The 22,015-nt window shown below is 38.4% G+C and overlaps 2 protein-coding genes and 1 pseudogene across 2 annotated transcripts; 2 read left to right on the forward strand and 1 right to left on the reverse strand.

Moving 5' to 3' along the window:
• Nucleotides 1-8,033: 8,033 nt before the first annotated feature.
• LOC116205815 (protein TRANSPARENT TESTA 1) lies at nucleotides 8,034-9,224 on the forward strand. Its single transcript, XM_031538481.1, has 2 exons — nucleotides 8,034-8,432; nucleotides 8,599-9,224. The coding sequence occupies exons 1-2, from the start codon at nucleotides 8,043-8,045 to the stop codon at nucleotides 9,112-9,114; spliced, it is 906 nt and encodes a 301-aa protein (XP_031394341.1). The 5' UTR covers nucleotides 8,034-8,042; the 3' UTR covers nucleotides 9,115-9,224.
• Nucleotides 9,225-14,205: 4,981 nt separating this feature from the next.
• Nucleotides 14,206-16,371, forward strand: LOC116202881 (annotated as a pseudogene).
• Nucleotides 16,372-17,207: 836 nt separating this feature from the next.
• LOC116204740 (7-deoxyloganetin glucosyltransferase-like) lies at nucleotides 17,208-19,778 on the reverse strand. The gene is made up of 2 exons (XM_031537000.1): nucleotides 19,128-19,778; nucleotides 17,208-18,293 (listed from the first exon to the last, which is right to left on the reverse strand). Exons 1-2 carry the CDS (start codon nucleotides 19,639-19,641, stop codon nucleotides 17,353-17,355), a joined length of 1,455 nt encoding a protein of 484 aa, XP_031392860.1. The 5' UTR covers nucleotides 19,642-19,778; the 3' UTR covers nucleotides 17,208-17,352.
• Between the last annotated feature and the right edge of the window lie 2,237 nt (nucleotides 19,779-22,015).

The following is a 22,015-nucleotide window of genomic DNA, read 5'->3' on the forward strand; positions in this document are numbered from 1 at the left end:
TATTTTAACCCGTTCTAAACACAAACCTACACTAGAGTGACGGCAGGACAAGAACCGGTAATCATGCCCTTAAATCGGTAAATATGTGTGTGCATGAAAATTAAGATTACGTTGTACGTATCTCGGTGCTTTTGAAATTGTGAATTTTGAAAAAGGCATGATTAACAGTTCTTGAACTGTCGATGCGATTACAGGTTATTAAATCGGTTCGTGCAATTCATTTAAAAGTGTCAAGTGATTTAATTTAGCCAAATTTAACGTCCCGATTATTCCGTATGTAGAATTTTAGGTTAGTTAGAAATTTGCCGAATGCTTTAGTCTACGGCTTTCGAGCCGTCGAGATAGTCATTAGTTGACCGCCCGATAAACTCTAATTTCCGATATGCTCACATAATTACAAAATTGAAATATTTAAATGGGGCACATGCATTGTCGGTGGGTGATCCAAGTAGAAAAGGGCAGGATATTTTAGAAAATGTCCAGGGACTGAATTAAACGATTTTAAAAGAGCAGGGACTGATTTGCAAATTCTAAAAAATTGGGGACTGATCTGAACATTCTAAAAGATTGGGGACTGATTTGAAAATTCTAAAAAATGGGGACTGTGTAAAAAATTACTGAAAGTGTCCTAGGCCTATTTGAAATGAATTTGAAAATTGGGACTGATCTGAAAATAAAAAAAATGGCCCCAGGACTAAACTGAAACAACTTGGAAAGTTTTTTTTGGGATGTTTGAAAAATTCTGGGAATCCCAGGACTGATTGGGAGATAGTAAAATGACTGGGACTGGATTGAAAAGAAATTTTGAAGTTCGGGGCAGACCTGAAAAGGGTGAAAAATGGCCCAGGGACTAAACTGAAACAACTTGGAAAGTCTTTTCAGACGCTTGAGAAATTCTGGAAAATCCAAGGACTGATTGAAAAATAATAAAATGTCCGAGACTTGGTTGAAAATAAATTTTAGGGTTCGGGGCAGATCTGAAAAAAATAAAATGAGTCCTCTGGACAGAAATGTAACAAAATGGAAAGTTCATAAAATCGAGTTCGGGACAAATCCGATCACCCACGCGACCCAAGAACACTCAATTCACATTATATCCAATTAAGCAAGCAATAATATTCAGGAAATGAGCCCTAATTATGCCACTAAGTTGAGAATTTACCTAGTTCGAAAAGTTGAAGGGCCTCTCTATAAAAATAAAAAAAATCGCCGGATGAATCGGACCAAATCGGATCGGACCGGATCGGATCGGACCAGACCGCCCGAAGGAAAACCGCCCGGAAGAGCGCTGGGCCGGACTGGGGAACCTTGGGCCTGAATGGGCCGAGCCTGCAAAGGAAGAGAAATGGGCCGAGGCCCGTTAGCCGAAGGGCGGCCGGGATCGGGAGGAAAGCGGCGGCGACGGGCTGGGGCCGGCGGTTCTCGCTCCCTGGACGCCTCGACGACGGTCGGAATGGACGTGGGGGATAGCTCTGGGCGCCGCCGATGCTTCGCCGTGGTCGATCGGGACTTCACCGGCGCTTAATCAGTCGGAATCGGGGGGAAAGGGTTACGGTTTTCCGGCGGAAGCTCCGAAACTCCGATTTCAAAATCTGCCAAATCGAGAGCCAATTTTCTGATTTCGTTTGCTGGGTCGTGTTCCTCCCCACCCGAATTGTATTTTTGTCCATTTAATTGCGATTCCATTCCCTTTTCCGTTAAGATTTCGGCCGGTTTGGCCGAAAATCGCGAAAATCGCGATTTGGGCGTTCTGGGCCGACGGGAATCGCGGGCAGCCGGCGAGAGCTGCCCGGCCCCTGCCCGGCCTGCCCGAACTGCCCGAATCGCTCATTTTTTTTTTTCAAATTAGGGCCGGCGGGTCACGGGCAGCCGGTCAACGCTGCCCGGCCCTGCCCGAGATTTTTCTTTTCTTTCCTTCTTTCTTTTTTTTTATTATTTTTTCTTTCCTCTTTCTTATTTATTTATTTATTTATTTATTATTATTATTATTATTAATTAATTAATTAATTTTTTTTAAAAGGTGATAAATAGAAAAATGACAATTTTACCCCCCTGGAGCTGATGGACCGAAATTGGGTGCTGACATTGATCAATTACAGTATCCCATTCCTGGCGAGTCTTGATATATATATATATATATATATAAATGAGCAAGGCCCTTACTACAGGTCGGTCTTCATCCATGAAAAGTCAACCAGAACTCCGCGCAAGCAAGATCAAGTTTATTAATTCCATGCAATCACAGAGACCATCTCGTAATAATAAAATCGAACACATCATATTGATCCTATCAAGTGATACTCGAATTTGATCTATATATCTATATATATATATATCAGATCTTCGAAAGGAGGATATCATGAAATTTTTCCTATTTGAAAGAGTGGCGAGTAGTGAATTGGTCGGAGGAATGATATATTAGAAAGCGAGGGTCGAGTGGTGGGCTCCATTGACATACCCTGTGATTGAAGATGATACAGACCTCGACGAGGGCAAACATTTAATGTGAAGCTATTAATTCCACATGGGGCACCCTAAGCAGTGTTTCAAAATTCTGTTTTTACGTGGTTTCAGCAGGACATAGCACGTTACTCAGAACCGATCAAATTAATCAGTAACTCGGACAAGACATGAATATCTGTTTAATTATGAAAATAAGTTTTTTTTTTTTTTTTTTTTTGTAAATGGTCTTTATACATTGTGTTATATATTTTGATTAATAAGTTATAATCGTGTGAAATTTCCATTTTATTCATAAAAAAAGAAGTTATAATCGTGTGAAAATACTCGGGATGCGGGCGATTTATGCCCCGTTTGAATTGTTAAACTAATTTTAGAATCATAATTTTGATTTTAACTTAACACACTACACAACAAAAATATACGTTTCTCAAGTCAAATTTATAATACTATCTTATTTGTCTTTTTTCACAATCAAAATCAAAATTAAAATCATGATTCTAAAATCATATTAACAATTCAAACGCAATCTTAATTACGTGACTTGTGGGGCACTAAATTAGGGGACAAAACCAAGCCTGAATCAGAGACAACCACTGTGGGATTACCTTGGATATGTTCAGTACGGAGAATAATCCTTCATTTTGCGCAGGGGAATGCCTTTTCTATTTTCTGACAAAATCTCTGCCTGTTATTTATTACGCTGCTGCCTGCACAAAGCCATGGCCCATAACTCATCATAGCAATGGTCTTTTTCGGATAATTTTCGCCGTTCTCTCTTTTTTCTGGGCACGATTCAATTGATCTGATTTATTTTCTTGGATAGATAGAAATACAACATTTAAGGGGGACGAAGAATCTTCAATGGGGCTATGCTTATGCTTATGTTTTGAGCATTATTGTATGTAGGAGGATATATTTTGTCACCCCTTGTTTCTCTCTCCTTCTGTGCTTCTAGAGAAAAACCCTAACCAAAGCCTTCTCACCGGTGCGTTCAGCTCCGACTGAGCGTGTCGAGTGTTACCTCCACCAGAATCAAAAAGCCAGTATCCCCCTCTATCTTCCAATTATCTCCGTTCCCGATGGTCATTATTCTTATTTTTTTTTTCCCTTTTCCCTCTTCTTCTTCCCCTTCCCCTCTCTCAGACTGCACAAGGCTGCTCGGCGTCGCTGCTTAGGTAACGGAGGCAGTTTCTTCATGACGGATAACCTTTGTTCCAGTCACGGGTCTAGGAATGTTCGAGTCACTAGTGAAGGCTACTCCACTCTCTAGTCCCGATCCAGTCTTTGTCATCCCCGTCGAGGCATGGCCATCTCTAGTCTCGGTGCTCTCCTAGGACATGGGTCGCGACAGACTCGATCCTTCACGGTGCATCTCCACGATCAAATTTCTTTGGGGGCCTAGGGGCTCCTCCACTACTCATCTCCACGATCAAGGCTGTCTCCGACGTTTCCTCTTCAAATTTGACGCGGAGATGTGATTGATGGTGTCCTCGAGGTCACAGTGGCCCTCCTCCTCCTCCTCTCTGTTTTCGATGGTGCATAGAGGTGTCTCCCCGATGGAGCAGTCTCTCGTTCCCCGTTGGGTTGTGCCATTCGTCTTCTTCGAATAGATTTGAAGTCGGCGACTATGTCAATAGAGAACTTGCCGACCTGGCTCTAACCTGATTCTGCCCCGACTTGGACCTATCTACCATAGATCAGCTATAACCAGAAAGGCATCTACCCAATCCGGATTCAATCTAGCTGGCACTCCCGAACCGTCAAACTTTGACCCAACTGCATTGCACCGATCCAACAGACTCTGCTCAGACCGACTAGCAGATTGGCCTTATCCTGCGGCTAGGCATCCTCCCCGACATTGTTTGACTCCCCACCCCTTCTAAATGGCGGCTTTTATTCAACGAACATCCAACATCACCCTTGCGATAGAATCCCCGCCCTCCACAATGAAGGATCATATTCCTCGAGCAATTCGATCATACCAACCACCTAAAAAGACCAATCTTTTGTGGCTACACCTTTTTTCTGTTAGTTTTCGCGGGTTTCGACTCTGGGACAGCGTTTCACTTGTTTGAACCAATTAAAGAAACAAGGTACTTTGATTTGATGGTCTGACTGGTTTTGATTAGTTAGGCTGCCACTGGTTTGAATCAATCAAAAGAATCTCGCTGAATTGATTTAGACGTCTTGGGATGGGGTCGTTTAGGATTGGTTTATGAATACAATCTGTGAGGGATTCTTGCGCCGAGTACCGTTTGAGACTCCTCTTGGCTTTGCTGCGTTGTATCCACAGTTATAGTTGTTTGTATATGGATTGTGCTATGCTCTGCTTCTCGGTTTTCACCGGCGTCCGTATATAGTTTAGTTTCAAGTGGTTGATAATGAAATATAGCAACTGGAAGGATTTTTGCAATTGTATCTAGGCTTATGTAATGTGCTTTAATCGCATGTTATTTTTCTTTTGCAATGATCTTGGTGAATATACTGTATCTTTATCTCTGTAATGTATCCTCTTGAACATTTTTCTCTTGTACTCATTTTTATAATCAATGGACATTTATTGATTCCTGAGCAAAAAAAAAAAAAAACCTGGACATATGTTTTTGCTTCTAATTTTTTAACCAAAGAGTTATTTAAAGCAGTATTACATCTATGCAGTTCGACTATTTTGAGATCCTAAATTATTCCCAGATTGTACTATGCTAGAGCGAAATTATACCCTCAAGTTAATTTTTCATCTCCATCTCTCCGAAAGTGGTCATCGTACGGATAGTCTCATGATCTGATTAGGACTTCTCATGATTCTGGGATTTGATTTCTCGTATATAAAGTTGGCAAAGGAGATTTCTTCTTTTCACATAGATTCATGCATTTTATAGCAAAATCTGAAGAAAAAAAAATGTAGCAAAATCTCAAGCTATTTTTCTTATATTGAATTTTGTAATAACTTACGCAAAAAAGGAAATATTATGAAGGAAAAAAAGCGAAAAAGGGAATGGGGTGAGAGAGGGTCGAACTTTCGAGCTCAGGATAATTCAGAGGCTATGAGACTTACGCGCTAGCAAACTGCGCCACCACCCTAAACTTACCTAATATTTAATATAATTGCACTTGATTGACTGAACCAAGCCTGCCCTTATGTGTTTATGTGAGACCTAGAAGGGCCCAAAATAAGAGATCAAGAACCTGAATTAAGTCCATATGGGAATTGGTCCCTATTTGACATAGGGACATGCAATAACATCTCATTATCTAGGATTCATAATTGGCATTGTTAGACAATATTCATATTAATTTGTGGTAGAACTCTTGTTTCGCGCTCTTTGGGTCAGATAACTTCAACGAGGCCATTTTTAAAGGAAATTTGCCCAGTTGGCAAAGGGTAAATTTACAATGCCAAAGAATGTATTTGTTCGAGGTACAGTATAATGGACATTTTAAAAGATATCGACCTCCCAAAACAGCATGGAGATCAAATTCTATAGCAAGCTCAATCGTAACATAGATACCTTGCCTGCCCGCCTTCCTGTCCGCCCGTATAGTACATTATGTGCAATGAGCCCTACAAGGCCCAAACCAAGAGTTCATAAAACGTAGCCCGAGATGGAGATGGTCCCATTTGACAAGATATGGAAGAGCATATGCCACTGGATAATAATGTTTATCAACATGTACGCGTAAGGGAGTTGTAGACAAAGTCTCACTTTTGTATTGCCAATTGATGATTGGGCTGTTGGAAAGTTGATATCATTGGGAACGTTATTGTTGCACTTAGAGCTCTTTTCTCAATAACTAGCTCTTCGTGGATGCAAGAAAAGGTAATTTATAGTTCGTTGGGTATATTATGGTTGTTGAATGAGAGTCAGATTAGGCATTTCTGTGTCTACAAAATTATGCAATCTCACAAGCAAATTCTCATTTTCCACAATAGCATTCATACATAATTAGGGTAAATTGGCCCACATTAGGTTATACACAAGAAACTAATTACCAGCTTCATGCTATAACTAAATCTCGCTAGCTGTCTCTGATTCTCAGCATGATCATAACCGAGATGAAATTATTTAGACGAATTAGATTGCACATAGACGTTACAGACATATGGTCATCTTGAAATCAACATATATTTTTAACAGAAGATCTGTAAATAATGTTCTTGGCACGCGGATCTGACTCAACCGGTGACACTAGTGGCAAGCCGCAAGATGTGTTTAGGCAAAGAGCTCGATGATCGTAGGTGTTGACTGTTGCACATTCACACTCAATTGCCATGGATATTCAACCTTCTGAAGATCAAACTTTGCTAATAAAGTGGGCTAGGGGGCCACAGAAATTAAGGTATTTCCTTTTCACTCCCAAAAGCGTGAAAGTCGCCAACAGTAACGAATCATTACCATACTATTCCCCTTAAATGAAAAAGGTATGTATCCATTCAACAGCAACATTCTCCAGCCACCCCAATTTAATTCTCCCATCAATTCCCTCTCCTAATTATTACTCCTATCCGAACCGACTATATAACCTCTATCGTTTCGTACATGGGAATAAAATCAAATGAATATCTCATCCTCTATTTTTTTTTGGGTGAATTATCTCATCCTCTAATTAGATGAAGTGATTTTTCCTTTAAAAAGTTCAAGTAATTAATACTGATTCCACCCATTTATTAAATTTTATCTAAATATCATATATACTTTTCTTTTCTTGATATGCATCATGATATCCAAAAACTTAATGAAGTCCGACTAGTTTAGTTTAAGCCGAATCAACTTATTAAGGGGTAAAAACTCTCACAGTATTGATTTTCTCCATTCACAAAACTAGAACATGAGACTTTGATTAAGGAGAACAAGTATCGAACTACTTGAACTAATTTATATTGGTATCCTATACTTTTAAAATTTTCTTATGTCTAAATATATTATATAGAATAGTAAATAAATTCGTTTGCTTAAATATATTAATTCATTCTCTCAAATTCAATTCAAATAATTATTTTTCTCTTGCATATAATTATATTTCACCATATAAAATTCATCCTTTTTTTTCCTATTCTAATCCCATATACCGAAACATAATTCTAATTAATTTCAAAAAGCATCTGCCGAAAGTTCCTTGAATAATTAGTTCAATGAACTAACTAATTCGTTTCCCGTTTTGATTGATAATTAGACATTTATAAGATATATTAATCTGATTATTTGCAGGTGCTTTGAGTTATAGCTGCATACTAGGGCTATGATCAAATAAAAGTATATTTAGTTCCCTGGTTGGAACCGGAACGGAGGTACTCCCAACATAGAGAGCGAGCTCATATAGTTCTGGTCGATTACTTTTAACCATTTTCCAGTGTCATTTTAATTAATAAATGATGGCAAACACTGCATTTTGCGTATGAAATGAAATTAGAAACTTTGTTTAGTGCTTATAAGTTTTCGGTTTTGATTGGAAAAATTAGTTGGTCATAGTATTACGCAGGGACCCACTTGGGTTCACATATATAAGAGCACATAAAGTAAATAGTCTAATGCAATGCATATTGTCTACCAATTGCTCATATCTCACCAATTCTCAAGTCAATGGCTTCTTCGACCTCTGCTCCCCTTAATATCAATTCCACAAGCCCAAAAGAGTCGGAACCTCTCGAGCCCCTTCCATTGATAAGTTGCCTGCTTCGTTCAACATCTTCCAACCATATTGAAAACCCTCCCAATTACGCTTCATGCAAGGAAGCATCGGCTGAAGGTGGTGATGATGATGTCACCGTCGCCCTACACATTGGCCTCCCCAGCTTCTCTAGCGGAGTCTCCAGGGACCAGCCAGAGACGCTGGGTGCTGATGAGAACAAGACAGCTGTGACAGCGGAGAAGAGATATTGGATACCGACACCAGAGCAAATCCTCATAGGGTTCACCCATTTTTCGTGCCAACTTTGCTTCAAAACCTTCAACCGTTACAACAATCTTCAGGTGCAGATCAATTTTTTGCGTATAATGATCGCTTCTTATTCACCAATATATATATATATATATATATATATATATATATATATGTCATGATCTGTTCTGATTACTCACTTCTTCGTTATCTCCTAAATGCCATGCATGGTATATGCATGCAATCATCACATGGTAGATGCACATGTGGGGTCACGGGTCGCAATATCGTAAAGGCCCAGAGTCCTTAAGGGGAACGCAGCCTCGTGCGATGCTAGGGATTCCTTGCTATTGCTGCAACGATGGCTGCAAGAACAACATAAACCACCCCAGAGCCAAGGCGTTCAAGGATTTCAGGACCCTCCAGACCCATTATAAGAGGAAGCACGGGATGAAGCCGTTCGCGTGCCAGAAGTGCGGGAAGCTGCTTGCTGTCAAGGGTGACTGGCGGACCCATGAGAAGAACTGCGGAAAGCGTTGGCTATGTTTATGTGGATCGGACTTCAAGCATAAACGTTCACTCAAGGACCATGTCAGGGCATTTGGGTCGGGTCATGGACCTTTTCCGGCAACATTATTCGGGGAGGTGCCGGCAGTGGAAAATGGTACTACATCATCTGATGTATATGATGATTTGAAGAGTAACACGTCGATTGCAGGTTCACGAACCATCGGCTTCCCGCACGAACTTTCTTTTACTAATAAGTACATATAAATGAATAAAACACGATGGGATCGCATTTATCACCGAGTACAATCCACGTGTAAAATACTTTTTGTTTAGGATTTATAATAAAAATGTCATAGTGATGTGTTTATCTCAAGTATTTGTTCCAACAACAAAGTAGCCTTCTTTTAAGATTTTATATGTAACGAATATATCACGTATAAACGTTACAAGATAATAATGGTTCACCATGGTATTTGCAGGTTCGGATACTTTGTAATTTTCATGTTACTCGGACATTACTCAATATGGAACTGGTTCCTAATTTCTGACTCCAAAACCTACCATGTTGTAGTGTGTAACCGGATGGTCCCGATCTAACCTAAAATCTGAATTATATTACAGACTCCAGTACCGATTTGGAAACTTGTTATTCTTGCCTTTTTTTCCTTTAACCTCTCTTTTCATTTATAGTTTTATAACTAGGTAATTATCAATTCCCCCCCTCCCCCCAAAAAAAAGAATAGGATCCCTTTTTTTGGGTGATTAGGATCCATTAATTGTATTGAAGTCTCTCATAATCAATGGAAAAACTATGACAACGGGCATTTAACGAGTATGACACATTTTTACCAATGGGTAAAATGAGTATATCTATCTATCTATGTATAATAAACTGAAACTCTTCTTTGGGAGGCTTTGTACTAAATATTGTGCCAAGTGTCCCTCCATTTTCTTCCCTTTTTTTTTTCCTTTTTCAATTTACAAATTTCTTTATTTTCAGAAATTTCTGCGAACTTATATAATCTTTCACTTTTATCTCTTTAATCTTTTCCAATATATTTAATTATCATCCTCATATATTTTTCTATTCCCTTTACAAGCACGTACTTCCTGAAAATTAATTTAGAAAAAGAGCATATATTGTAAAAGAATAAATTATAATTTTTTTTCCAAAATTAATTTCTAAAAAATAGTACATTTTAGAATTTTCAAATGTACATATGAACAAATTAAAAAAAAAATTGCACGTGAAAGTATTCAGGATTGATTATACATATGAGTAACTAGGTAGAATATAATTTGTCAAAATGAGCTTTACTTTTATAAGATTAATCATTGGAAATTAAAACGAAATAACATGAGAGTAAATGAGGATTTATATTATATATAACTTCTATGATTATGTTATCATCCTTATAATAGTAAAAATCATGCATATATTTTCCTAAATAAAATATTGTATAAGTTAATGATTTTACTTGCAATATTGGGGATGATACGTGATTCTATTTCACTCCAATTCTAATTAAATTATAAAATATCGATCTTTAGCTATAATCGAGTTATGACTTATATTAAGTAATATTTTTAAAATTTTCATCTAAATTAAATGAACATTTTATCGATCCTAATTAAAACACATAATAGAATATTTGACTCTCAAACCAAGTGTAAATTAGGCATGCGTCTCAAATAAAATTTTAATATGCTCTAAATGATGAACATATAAAATGAAATATTGAAATCTCAAATTGAAGAAACATATTAACTAGAATTTCTTTTTTAAGAGAGATATTGAATGTACAAAATAAAAGATTCTAACGAAAGGATGAAAAACTACAGGAGATAAAAAGTGAAGAGACGAACAAAGAGCAAATTCAATTAAGATGAGGTGTAAAAAGAAGGAGATCGCGAAATAATAATAGAAAAAGAAGTAAAAAGCTATTTTATTTAATTGTTTATTCGCATACTTAGTGTTTCAAATGCAATTTCATTGTATTATGATATTAAGTATACAAGGTCTAATATATACAAGAATTTTTTCAAACAAAATTCATTTATACGTGTGAATAATATATATTGGATCTATATCACTATAGATCATGGTTTGAATTGAAATTCGTTTTATGGATAAATTGCTAAAAATCTGCGAACATATAACATGATTTTGGATTATACGATAAGTTTCTGAAAGTTATATCAATATTGTCTTTCCTCACCATTTGTAAATCATCATTTTCCACCCAAGGCGTTGCCGCGGGCGCTTTTTCTATAAATAAACTAAAACTGTTGTTTTTGCTTTTTATTAGTACAAGGACTCGTGTCCTTTATTTCTTTTCCATTTTAGCCTTTTCTTCTCTTCTTTTTTAAATTTACCCATCCACGGATTTTTATTTTTATTTTTGTTTTTCTCGCTTCTTTTGATTTCTTCTTTCATTCTCCAGAAAATTTCAAAATTAACATGTCTTAGCTATCTCTACATCAATTAACCAAAAACTGTCGTTTTCAAAATTAACTGTGTTTTAAGGTTAGACTTCTTCATGTTTTTCTCTAGATCATTTTGTCCTTGAGTGGATCTGGCTATTGATCCAACTGACTTTGCGGATTTCTCGCAATAGCAATAGCAATGACATTTCAAGTTATATGGTGTTGGTTTAGCAAGTACTTTGTTTTTATTAGCAAGCATTGTTTTAAGCATATTCGTTCTTCTCAAGGTTGTAATGTAATGGTTTCTGCAGAATTTTGCAAAACTCCATCTAGATTTTACAGATTTTGTGAAAACTGAGATTTGAAAACTGAAAAGGGAAACTAAGGTTTGATAACCGAGCTGTACAAAAAGCACATAAAGAACAGTGTGGACAATATAACAAGGGAAAAGATACCAAAGCATACTGCTATTTCAAGAAATAGAGGGGAAACTACTGAAAATGAGAAAAACTAATTTAGGAATGATATACAACAAGATTTTTTACTATTGTGTCCCATTACATTCGTTTTCCAATTCTCTTTTTCAGTTCTCTAACTTATCCTCCCCCGTTTGTGTTTTATTTCTAAGTGATTTGACATAAATTTTCAAAGCCGTTAGTCTGTGGAGCCTCCATCATAATGGTGGATGATCTATACTAAATAACAGTCTGCAATACAATCATCGCATTTGGGTGTCTCGTAAATATAGTGCAGAAAAATATTGAAAATGCCTTTCAGCTTGAAGGTTCTAAGAAGATTCCCTGCAATCAAGTCGATAGATTGCATACAAGCATGTGAAAAGGTTTGGGGAAGCAGAGGAAGAAGTAGGTTATGGTGAAGTTTGTTGATCAACTGTGAAGAAATTATTACAGCAGACCGAGACGTGCAGCAAAAAATTCCCTTTGGTGAAGGAGGTATCTAACGCCTCTATTCTGTGAACAGTTCGATGGCTCCTTGGGAAAACAGGTACATGCTGGACCTTGGGCTCACCATTCTTTGTTTTGACTTTCGTCTACCTTTTACTGGATCAGAAGTTCTTATCGGTCCACACGTTATTGGTTTCATTTTATACTCTGCAATGTCTTCATTGTTCCTATATTTTTGAGTTCGTATGAATTAATATTCTGCAATTTCAGTAAGTCCGAGATATTCCTCGTCAATTGGATAGTTGCTTTTGATAAAGTTGCTTTAGTGGATACTCATGTTTGCCTCGCCTTGAGAGTTTTACCGTGTATATTTGATGTTGTTTATTTTTCGATTTCATGTTATTCTAATATCGTTTGGGCATCTTATTGCAACAAATAGCTTGAAAAGGGGCCAGGTGTACTGTCCTAGTACAAGCTCTCAATTGGAATAAGAGATTTTGGTTTTGGTTCTCATCAGGGTGCATCGAAAAGGTATTGTGTGTAATAAATATATTACATGACATTGTGTCACAAGAAGCATATATATATATATATATATATATTGTGACATACTAAAAACCAATAGGTATGTGTGAACTATTATTGGCTTGTGATCTAAAGGTCGGAAGTTCGATATCTATTAGAATTACTCGTATCACTTTATTAGTAATTTAATATTTCTCTTTTATTATACTAGGTTTTGAACATCTTTGTGACTGAAAAAAAAGCGACTTTCTCGTTACTCGTTCTTACTTTTTTCCACTTACTTAAGAGCATGAAATTCTCTTGTAACGTAAAAAACAAAAAAGAGCAAAGGAACGGTACAATATAATTAAAATATCACAAGGTAGCAACGTGGGTGAGTTTATATTTAGGTGATTTGGCACCATTTCTTAGAAAAATTTACCTCTTAATAGTTCAATTAGTTCGAATAAAAAATGAGGTAGAATTTATTGAACTTTCGATATGGAATGATACACAATGAAAATTAAATAATAGGTTGATGACAAGTTGGATCCGTTTGTTTCTGTTTTTGTAATTTCTAATCTAACATTTTACCCTTATATCTGTTTTTGTCGTGGATTAATAAATGGTCCATTTATCCGTATGATTAAAGAAAAAATAAATGTTGAAAAAAGCAGATACTGTCTCATTATTTTATTGTTTCTCCGAATAAAGTCCGGAATAAATTGGCTTGCTAACAGCACTATTGTTTGAAAATGCGAGTTTGATGTGTTCCACCAGAAGGGGCCGAGAAGATGAGTTCTTGCCTGTTATCGCTGCTGAGGTTAAATTTCATTAAAAAGTAACGAACTTTGACAATTTTTTTCTTCCCTATGATTATTTTTGTTGATAAATAAAATTTCGGAAACACGCCTGGCATTCAAGTTTGTGTTCATGTTCTGTTTTATTTCGATAATTGTTTTGGTTAAACGTCCTGATGGACACTATATATATATGAAAACAATTAGCATCAATGTCACCTTATATTTAAATGTCCCAATAATGTTCTCATATATATATGGAATAGTAGAAATTATAAAAGAATGAAATGTACTGTGTACGTACGTTTTGCAGTAACGCGCGTTTGTTAAAAGCAGACATCCTTCAGTTGTACGCCAATTAATGGAGGATGGATAATCAAGCTCCATTTGCATCTACCACAAAAAAAGATAATTTTTGAATATATATATATATATATATATACACACGTGCATTATAAATTATCATATATCTAAAAAAAATTAATGATTTTTCAATTAAGAGGGAAATCCATGTGATTATATAAGGAGACATGATATCTAATAAATGGATACAGATAATCTCATAACAAAAATCGAATGTAAAACCTTTAATTAATTATTAAATAATGGTCTGTATCACTGTACTACACCACTTTACTTAAAAATAAAAAAATAGAAGAAGCAATAATTAATTCTTATTTGTATATGACATAATAATACCTCCATGCACAGACAGAGCTATGAAAGCAAATGTGCTTCCCTAGAAAAAGGGTCGTCCGACTTGTGGGCTTAGGAAGAGTTAGGTTTTGGCTATCAATGGAATCAGTAGAGACTAGCGAGAGCCTAAGCCCCATGCCATCTGTGTGCCCATCCCAGCGCAGGGCCACATAAACCCGATGATGAAAGTCGCGAAAATCCTCCACTGCCGGGGCTTCCACATCACCTTCGTCAACACTGAGTACAACCACCGCCGCCTCCTCAAACCCTGGGGCCCCAAATGGTCTCCCAAACTTCCTGTTCAAGACCATCCCGGATGGCCTCCCACCCTCCAACGCCGAAACAACCCAGGACGTCCCGGCCCTGTGAGACTCCACGAGGAGGAATTGCTTGGGACCCTTTAGGGAACTCGTCGGTGGGCTCAACGAGGACGCTGAGACTCAGGTCACTTGCATCGTGGCAGATGGGATCATGACCTTCACCCTCGAGGTCTCCGTAGAACTGGGGATTCCTAATGTTTTTTTCTGGACGACCAGTGCCTGTGGCGTCATGGGATATTTGCAATACCGTCTTCTCTTCGAGAAAGGCCTCGCACCACTCATAGGAATGATAGATATGGATTTTTGACATCCAAGATATATATGGATATTAGAGTATATCAAATTTCTAGAACACTATCCAATTTGGTATGTACGTACTAATATACCAATATAATCTATATACTAATTCGATGAAATGAATATTCATTACAGTGTACCAGTTGCAGTTTTTATCCTGATTGGGCTATATAATTAGTATTCCTACGACCGTATATATAATTTAGTACGAGGACGACATAATTAGTCGATTTATATGCACTGATCTACTTTTTCCTGTGACCTGTAGATGCAAGTTATTTGACAAATGGTTATCTCAAGACTTCAATCGACTGGATTCCGGGGATGAGAAACATTCGCCTAAGGGACATGCCGAGTTTTATCCGCACAACAGATCCTAATGATCTGATGGTTCATTTCGCCATAACACAAGTGGAGAAAGTCTCTATGGCGTCGGCTCTCATTTTAAATACCTTCGATGCTCTAGAGCACGACGTTCTAGAGGCGCTCTCGTCCACCGTCCCTTGGCTCTACACGGTTGGTCCTCTTCAACTTCTCCTGAAGAATGTATCGATGAATGGCTCATTGGAGTCCATTGGATCAAACCTGTGGAAGGAACAACCCGGGTGCCTGGAGTGGCTTGATTCCAGAGAGCCTCAGTCCGTCGTGTATGTGAACTTCGGAAGCGTGACGCTGATGACTACTCAGCAACTTATCGGATTCGCCTGGGGACTCACCAATTCCAGGAAGCCTTTCCTGTGGGTCATTAGGCCGGATCTGGTGACCGGCGAGTCAGCTGTGCTTCCACCAGAATTCCTGCCTGAGACCGAAGGGAGGAGCTTAATCGCGAGCTGGTGCCCTCAGGAACAGGTCGAATTAATCGAGCCTCAGCTCGGGATATATTTTTTTCCCCAACTAAATTTTTTTCAATGAGAAAAGCAAATTCGGAGGAGAACAAAATGAATTTATTTTGCATAAAATTGGCTGATAGATTGAACAACTTTTGGTCTGCCGGTCAGTTTTGGAACATGACATGTACCACCAAAAGGTGGTCCAGTGTATTATTGAAAGTACAACTAGCTAATTCCGTGAATCACATACATATATATATATATATATATATGTATGTATGTGTTTGTCTATATAATAATTCATCAATTATCGTGCTTTCCCTTTCATCATAAATTCGGAAACTACAGGTCCTGAGCCACCCCGCGGTTGGAGGCTTCCTGACACACTGTGGATGGAACTCAACCATTGAGAGCTTATGCGGCGGAATGCCCATGATCTGCTGACCATTCTTCGCCGAGCAGCAGACCGACTGTCGTTTCTGCTGCACCGAGTGGGGGGTCGGGATGGAGATAGACGATAACGCGAAGAGAGACAAGATTGAGGCACTTGTGAGGGAGCTAATGCAGGGCGACAAAGGGAAGGAGATGAGGAACAAGGCAATGGTCTGGAAAGTGAAAGCTGAGGAGGCCACTTCAGGCCCAAGTGGGTCATCTTTCTTAAATTTAGAGAAGCTGATTAATGAAGTGCTTCTCGTGAATTACAATCAAGATCATTGATGAATTGAAGAAAGATCTTCCTTTATGGTCTATTTAGATCGAGATAAACGGCGGAAAATGGAGGGTGACAGTAGGGAGAAATCCCATAGTTTTTTTTTTTAAACCATAGTATCCGGAAACCTAATTAGGTCTCGATTAATCCAGTCGATGAGGGCCGGTCCACTAAAAGATAAATTTCTCCCGACGTGGATTTTCTACATTCACAATGATTCGAACCCGAGACCTTACTTAAGCGAAACAAGCGTCGAATAGCTTGAACCGACCCACATTGGTAAATCCCGAAGTCGTTTTCTCCCTCTTTTTTTCCGTCTTTTCCCTAGATCCAAATATAGAATTAGACTTTCAGATTGTGATCTGGAAAATTGATTTGGGATGATTTTTCACGTGTTAAGTACGATAATGCTGTAATTTAATGGCCAATTTCATTTGATAATTGGGATTAACCAGTCCATTACAAATTGATAATAATACTTATAGCTTGGACAATGTCATTGTCTTTCATAATTTAAGTATCAGTGTATCACCCCCCCAAAAAAAAAGTATCTGTACAGTGGGGCCTCGTGTTCCTCACATCACGGCCAATAAGAGTAATCAATTGTAAAATGGGGCCTGAATCAATCATCCACCGCCCACTCTTCATAATCCGAATACATACTCGAATTTTCGCAAGGCATCCTCGGGAATATTACGATTGTTTGTCGTTAGACATGACCGGGCCAGGGGCATATCACATTTTAGGGACTGCAGGCTTAAACAAGGTCATCTACTTGCTCACTAGGCCATGCTTAAAAGGTGGGCTTTAATGCACGACACTTTACCCTGGATTGAATCTCAGAAGTTTAGACAAATTGACCAAAGACAAATCATAAGGGGTAAATAGCAATTTCATGATACTTATGATTCGTCCGAAAGACGATACATAACAAAAACACAAGAAAGGAGTATGAATTAGTGATGAACAAATAAAAAGAAAAAACATATTTCTCTCGATTTGTTTAAGATTTATCTAATTATTTCTCGGCTGAAGTAGCACCTTATTGATCAGACTGTCCAAACTGGCGTACGTCGAACCCAATGGTCCCGTGGCGGCCTCTCCGGCCTTCTTCTTCCAGTCCATGGCTCTCTCCTTCATCTTCTTCCCTTTCTCTCCATCCATCAACTCCCTCACGAGCGCTTCGACTTCGTCTCTCTTCACGTTGCTGTCGATTTCCATCCCTATCCCCCACTCCATGCGGTTGTACCTGCAGTTCGTCTGCTGCTCTGCGAAGAAAGGCCAGCAGATCATCGGCACGCCAGCACAGATGCTCTCCAGCGTCGAGTTCCACCCGCAGTGAGTTAGGAATCCTCCGACTGCCGGGTGTTTGAGCACTTTCTCCTGCGGGCACCAGCTTGGCAATAAACTCCTCCCTTTAGTTGCTTCAACGAAACCCGGCGGGAGAATCGCCGACTCCCCGGACACGAGGTCAGGCCGGATCACCCACAAGAAGGTTTGGTTGCTATTGGCGAGTCCCCAAGCGAACTCGAGGAGTTGCTCAGCGGTTACGACGGTTATGCTCCCGAAGTTCACGTAAATGACAGAGTTGGGTTCCTTCGAGTCGAGCCATTCAAGGCACTCTTCATCTTCTTTCCATAGGTTAGATTCGATCTGTTTTAAATCAGAATCCGGGACCTGGTCCAAGAGGAGATGGAGTGGCCCGATCGAGTGTATAGGAGGGAGCAAGGTCCTAAGTCCATCTAATACATCGTGTTCGAGCGCCTCGAATGTGTTCAATATGACAGCGGATCCTCGTTGAGCCCTTGCAGTCTCACCTATGCAGAAGTTTACCATCAGCTCGTCAGGGTTAACGGTTCGAATGAAACTCGGCAGGTCCTTCAAAAGGATGTTTTTCATTCCAGGAATCCAATCTATGACCGTGTCCAGATACCCGTTGGTTAGATAGGTTTCATCTGCAAATCCACAACATGCAACCAGCATAGCATGAGCCGCATGAATAACAATATTAAAATAAGGAAATTACCACTAGAGTCTCCTAGGTCTAATAAACAGAATAGAAAACGAGAAATAGAAAGTTATAAAAGAATCTACTGACGAAATTGAAAATTTTTGCTTCATAGATGGTGACGTGTCATTATATATATTTTTTCTTGAATTACCACTACTTTAATTCCTGTATATACGAAAACTATATGGGTCCTGCCAGACGCAAGGGCCCATATTTCGTGTCTTTATGGGACCTACATATAAAAATCTCGGCGTACTCTTCTTTTTGGGTGGAAAATCTATAGGATCTTTATCTTCTCGATACCGGCAATGAATTGATGGCCATATCCCAATAAGTCCACCGGCATAGATAAAGTCAAAATTGGCAGCAGCCGTGATGCCGTCCGCGGTACGGGTTGAAATTTTTTTGCCCGCTAAGCCCACCAATATAGGTGGATGATGGTCATGAAAGCATACATGGGCAGTGCTTTATTAACTAACGCACTACATGAATGTAGAATAACCAAATCTAAATCCCATAGTACGAACAAAGTACGGGTTACTGAATTTATCCCCCCAAGAAAAAAAAAAGGTATGTGTAACTGAAAAAGAAATTTAGTGCAATGATATTATCCTCGATTATTAGAAACCAAGGGAGACTATGGAATATTTTGTATCATTATTAGAATGGATGTTACTGTCACATTCAAACGATTCATGGTGGGAGGGAATTAAAGATCAAGAAATTCTTCGTTGAATTTTCTGAGGTAGAATACAAATCAACAGAAGAAATTATATACCTTTGAGCGGCGTATAACCCCTTTCAACCAGACTTTGGTAGTGAACGTAGCCCATCAAACCACAAGCGCTGGTTGTCCAAAAGAGCACTTCTGGCACTCCGATCTCCTCAGCGGCGTCGAGCGTGAAGCTCATCGCACCGTCCGACACCACGCAGCTCACAGGAGAAATATCACCCGTGCGAGCCCTCTCGTCCAGCCTCGCCAGCAGCCCCCGGAAGTAGGGCAGGCAGTATTTCCTCGTGGACTCGCACAGTGACGGGATATCCTGCGTGGCATCCACATCCGATGGCGGGAGGCCGTCTGGGATCGTTTCGAACCGGAAGGAGGGGAGTCCGTCGAGTGCGTTGGGCCCACGGGACCGGAGGAGGCGCCGGTGGTTGAACTCGGTGTTTACGAACGTGATATGGAAGCCCTTGTGGTGCAGCAACTTGGCCAACTTCAGCATCGGGTTGATGTGGCCCTGTGCCGGGTAAGGGATGCAGACAGCATGCGGTTTGTTCCCGAGAGAACCCATTGTTCTTGTTCCTCTTTTACGGTTCCAGACAAACTCAAATGCGAAAACCGGAATAGGGATTATCGGAATCAAAACCGAGAGGGAAGCAGAAGTAGAAACTCGACGGAAGATTGTTGTGCCATGGAATGGGAGAATGGTCGGAGTTCTTTTATAGGCACGAGAGGAAGAGTCAAAATGAGAAACGGCATTTCCAAATTGTTGACCGTCGGATGATAGAGCCATTATTGTAGCACCCAGTTGACCTCGAGTTCTCTCTCTTTTCCAATACATCGGGGAAATTATATTTTTTTAAGCCGCCGTAATATGCTTTTGGGAGAAAAATACAGCATTACTCGTTGGATTACGGTATTATTGTTCGACTGATGAATAATTAAATGTTTTATTAACTTTTTTTTGGGTGACGTGTTTTATTAATTTTTTATTGATGACAACCTAGCAATGATAATAATTATTTGATTTTTTTATGTGCCTGATTCATGCAGCTTTATCAATTTTGAATTTTGTTCATTGTACTAGACTATACCCGAAACATTGTTTACGGAAACAATCCGAATCGCCGGAATCTATCCATCGTTAATATCACCACCTATTTATTGATTGATAACTATATATATTTGTATATATAGCATAAAAATTACAAGTTGGCCTGCCGGAATAGAAAATCACAAGTAGGCTTTTGTCATATTCTCATAATTAAATGGATCGCAACTTCTCATGTGTGGATCTGGTTCATAGGTCGAATTCATGGTGTTCAATATCTTAAGGAAACAATATATACATATATATATATATATTTGATAAAATGCTTATTCGGGGCTTTCTTTTTGTCAATATTATGTGACATTATGATCAATAATCAGTTTTAATTTTGGACAAGCAACTAAAACTGATTATTGATTATTTTAATTTCAATATGTCAGCAAATATATCCAGAGATGGACTGAGAGGACTGAGTAGCGTCACCCTCCCTAAACTTTTAATGTTATAAGGAAATTTACATAATATAGTTCAATTTTTTTATATATGAAAATCCTTATATTCGCCTCCTTAAAACAAAAAAGATTATCATACTATATGCCTCTCAATCAGCACGTCCCCCCTCCCAATCGAAATTATGGGTCCGTACCTATACCGACGTTCACGTTTTATCAACTAATGTGGGTTTATAAATATATATATATATATATATGTGTGTATGATGGGTCACAACTTTTTTTTCTTATTATAATATATTTCTCCGATTATATGTGAAAGAAATATTATTTTAAATGGCACCGCCTGAAATATATTATTGAATTATCTTTTTTCTGACTATTTTGACTTGGCATGAAAAGGCGATATTGATAAAACAAAACCTAAAAAAAATGAAAAATAAGAAAGAAAGGGATAAAATATGGATTTCCCCTATTGGAATTGAGGAGCCGTAATCTTGGGCAATGTCATCATACCGTATGTATATATGCACGTCTGGCAAAATAATAAATAATTGTCAGCAATTTTTCTTTTTGCGAGTTAAAATAAGTTGAGTTGAAAAATCTTTTGCTGCCAAACAAGTTCAGTGAGCCAACCCTTCATCTTTATTGCAAGCATAAGAATGGGATATACCACGAGTACACGGGACAATTCATGCGGTTGAGTACGTACATATCGATATCTTCGAGCTTCATCGGGCAGCACTTGGTTGCTGGTAACGTACTTCAATTTCACGTACCGACAAAAAAAGTACTTCATTGTCACTGATGGAGACGAAAAACAACTAACATGGCAATTAATGCTCGATATGTTTGATATGCACGTGTGACTTATTAATTTGTTAAGTTGATGGATCTCATGTTGAAATTGTACGCTGTTTTCTAGAAATAAATGAATTGAAAGTGGGTGAAACGTACGTATGTCTTTATCAAGGGAAATGAGGTGACGAGAAAAAATCAATAAAAATTACTTAATGAAGAATAATTAAAGTAATTATTCGAGTAATTAGCATTAAATTTCTAATTTCATTTATTTTAATTGGTGCTTCCTCACGTCACGTGACGAGATAAGATCATATAATAACTTCTTATCTTTTAAGGAGTAGGACTCTTCCGATTATGAAAAAAATTCTTAATTAAGAGACTTTTACTCTTTAATAAATTCATTTGATTGGACCTAAATTAATTAAGATTCATTGAGTTTTCGAATATCATGATAAAAAAAAAAAGAAAAAACACGATCTTTTCTTATCACAGATGAGGTCAATGAGTTTAAAGGGAATAAACAAGAGGATAGGAGGGCAGATACAAAGCCGTCTCACTTGGAAAATCAATACTACTATTTTTTTTTTCTCAATTTGTACCATTTAATATTCATATTGGAAACTTAATGGTGCCCGAGT

This window comes from Punica granatum, chromosome 4 (genome assembly GCF_007655135.1).
Source record: "Punica granatum isolate Tunisia-2019 chromosome 4, ASM765513v2, whole genome shotgun sequence".
NCBI lineage: Eukaryota > Viridiplantae > Streptophyta > Magnoliopsida > Myrtales > Lythraceae > Punica > Punica granatum.

What these genes read in the sequence shown, in the direction of transcription:
- LOC116204740 (XM_031537000.1), bottom strand. Translation starts at nt 19,641, where the DNA reads ATGGGTTCTCTCGGGAACAAACCGCATGCTGTCTGCATCCCTTACCCG. An exon ending in GGGTTATACGCCGCTCAAAG is followed by an intron (nt 18,294 to 19,127) that starts GTATATAATTTC and finishes GTGGATTTGCAG; the next exon opens with ATGAAACCTATCTAACCAAC.
- LOC116205815 (XM_031538481.1), top strand. Translation starts at nt 8,043, where the DNA reads ATGGCTTCTTCGACCTCTGCTCCCCTTAATATCAATTCCACAAGCCCA. An exon ending in ACCGTTACAACAATCTTCAG is followed by an intron (nt 8,433 to 8,598) that starts GTGCAGATCAAT and finishes ATCACATGGTAG; the next exon opens with ATGCACATGTGGGGTCACGG.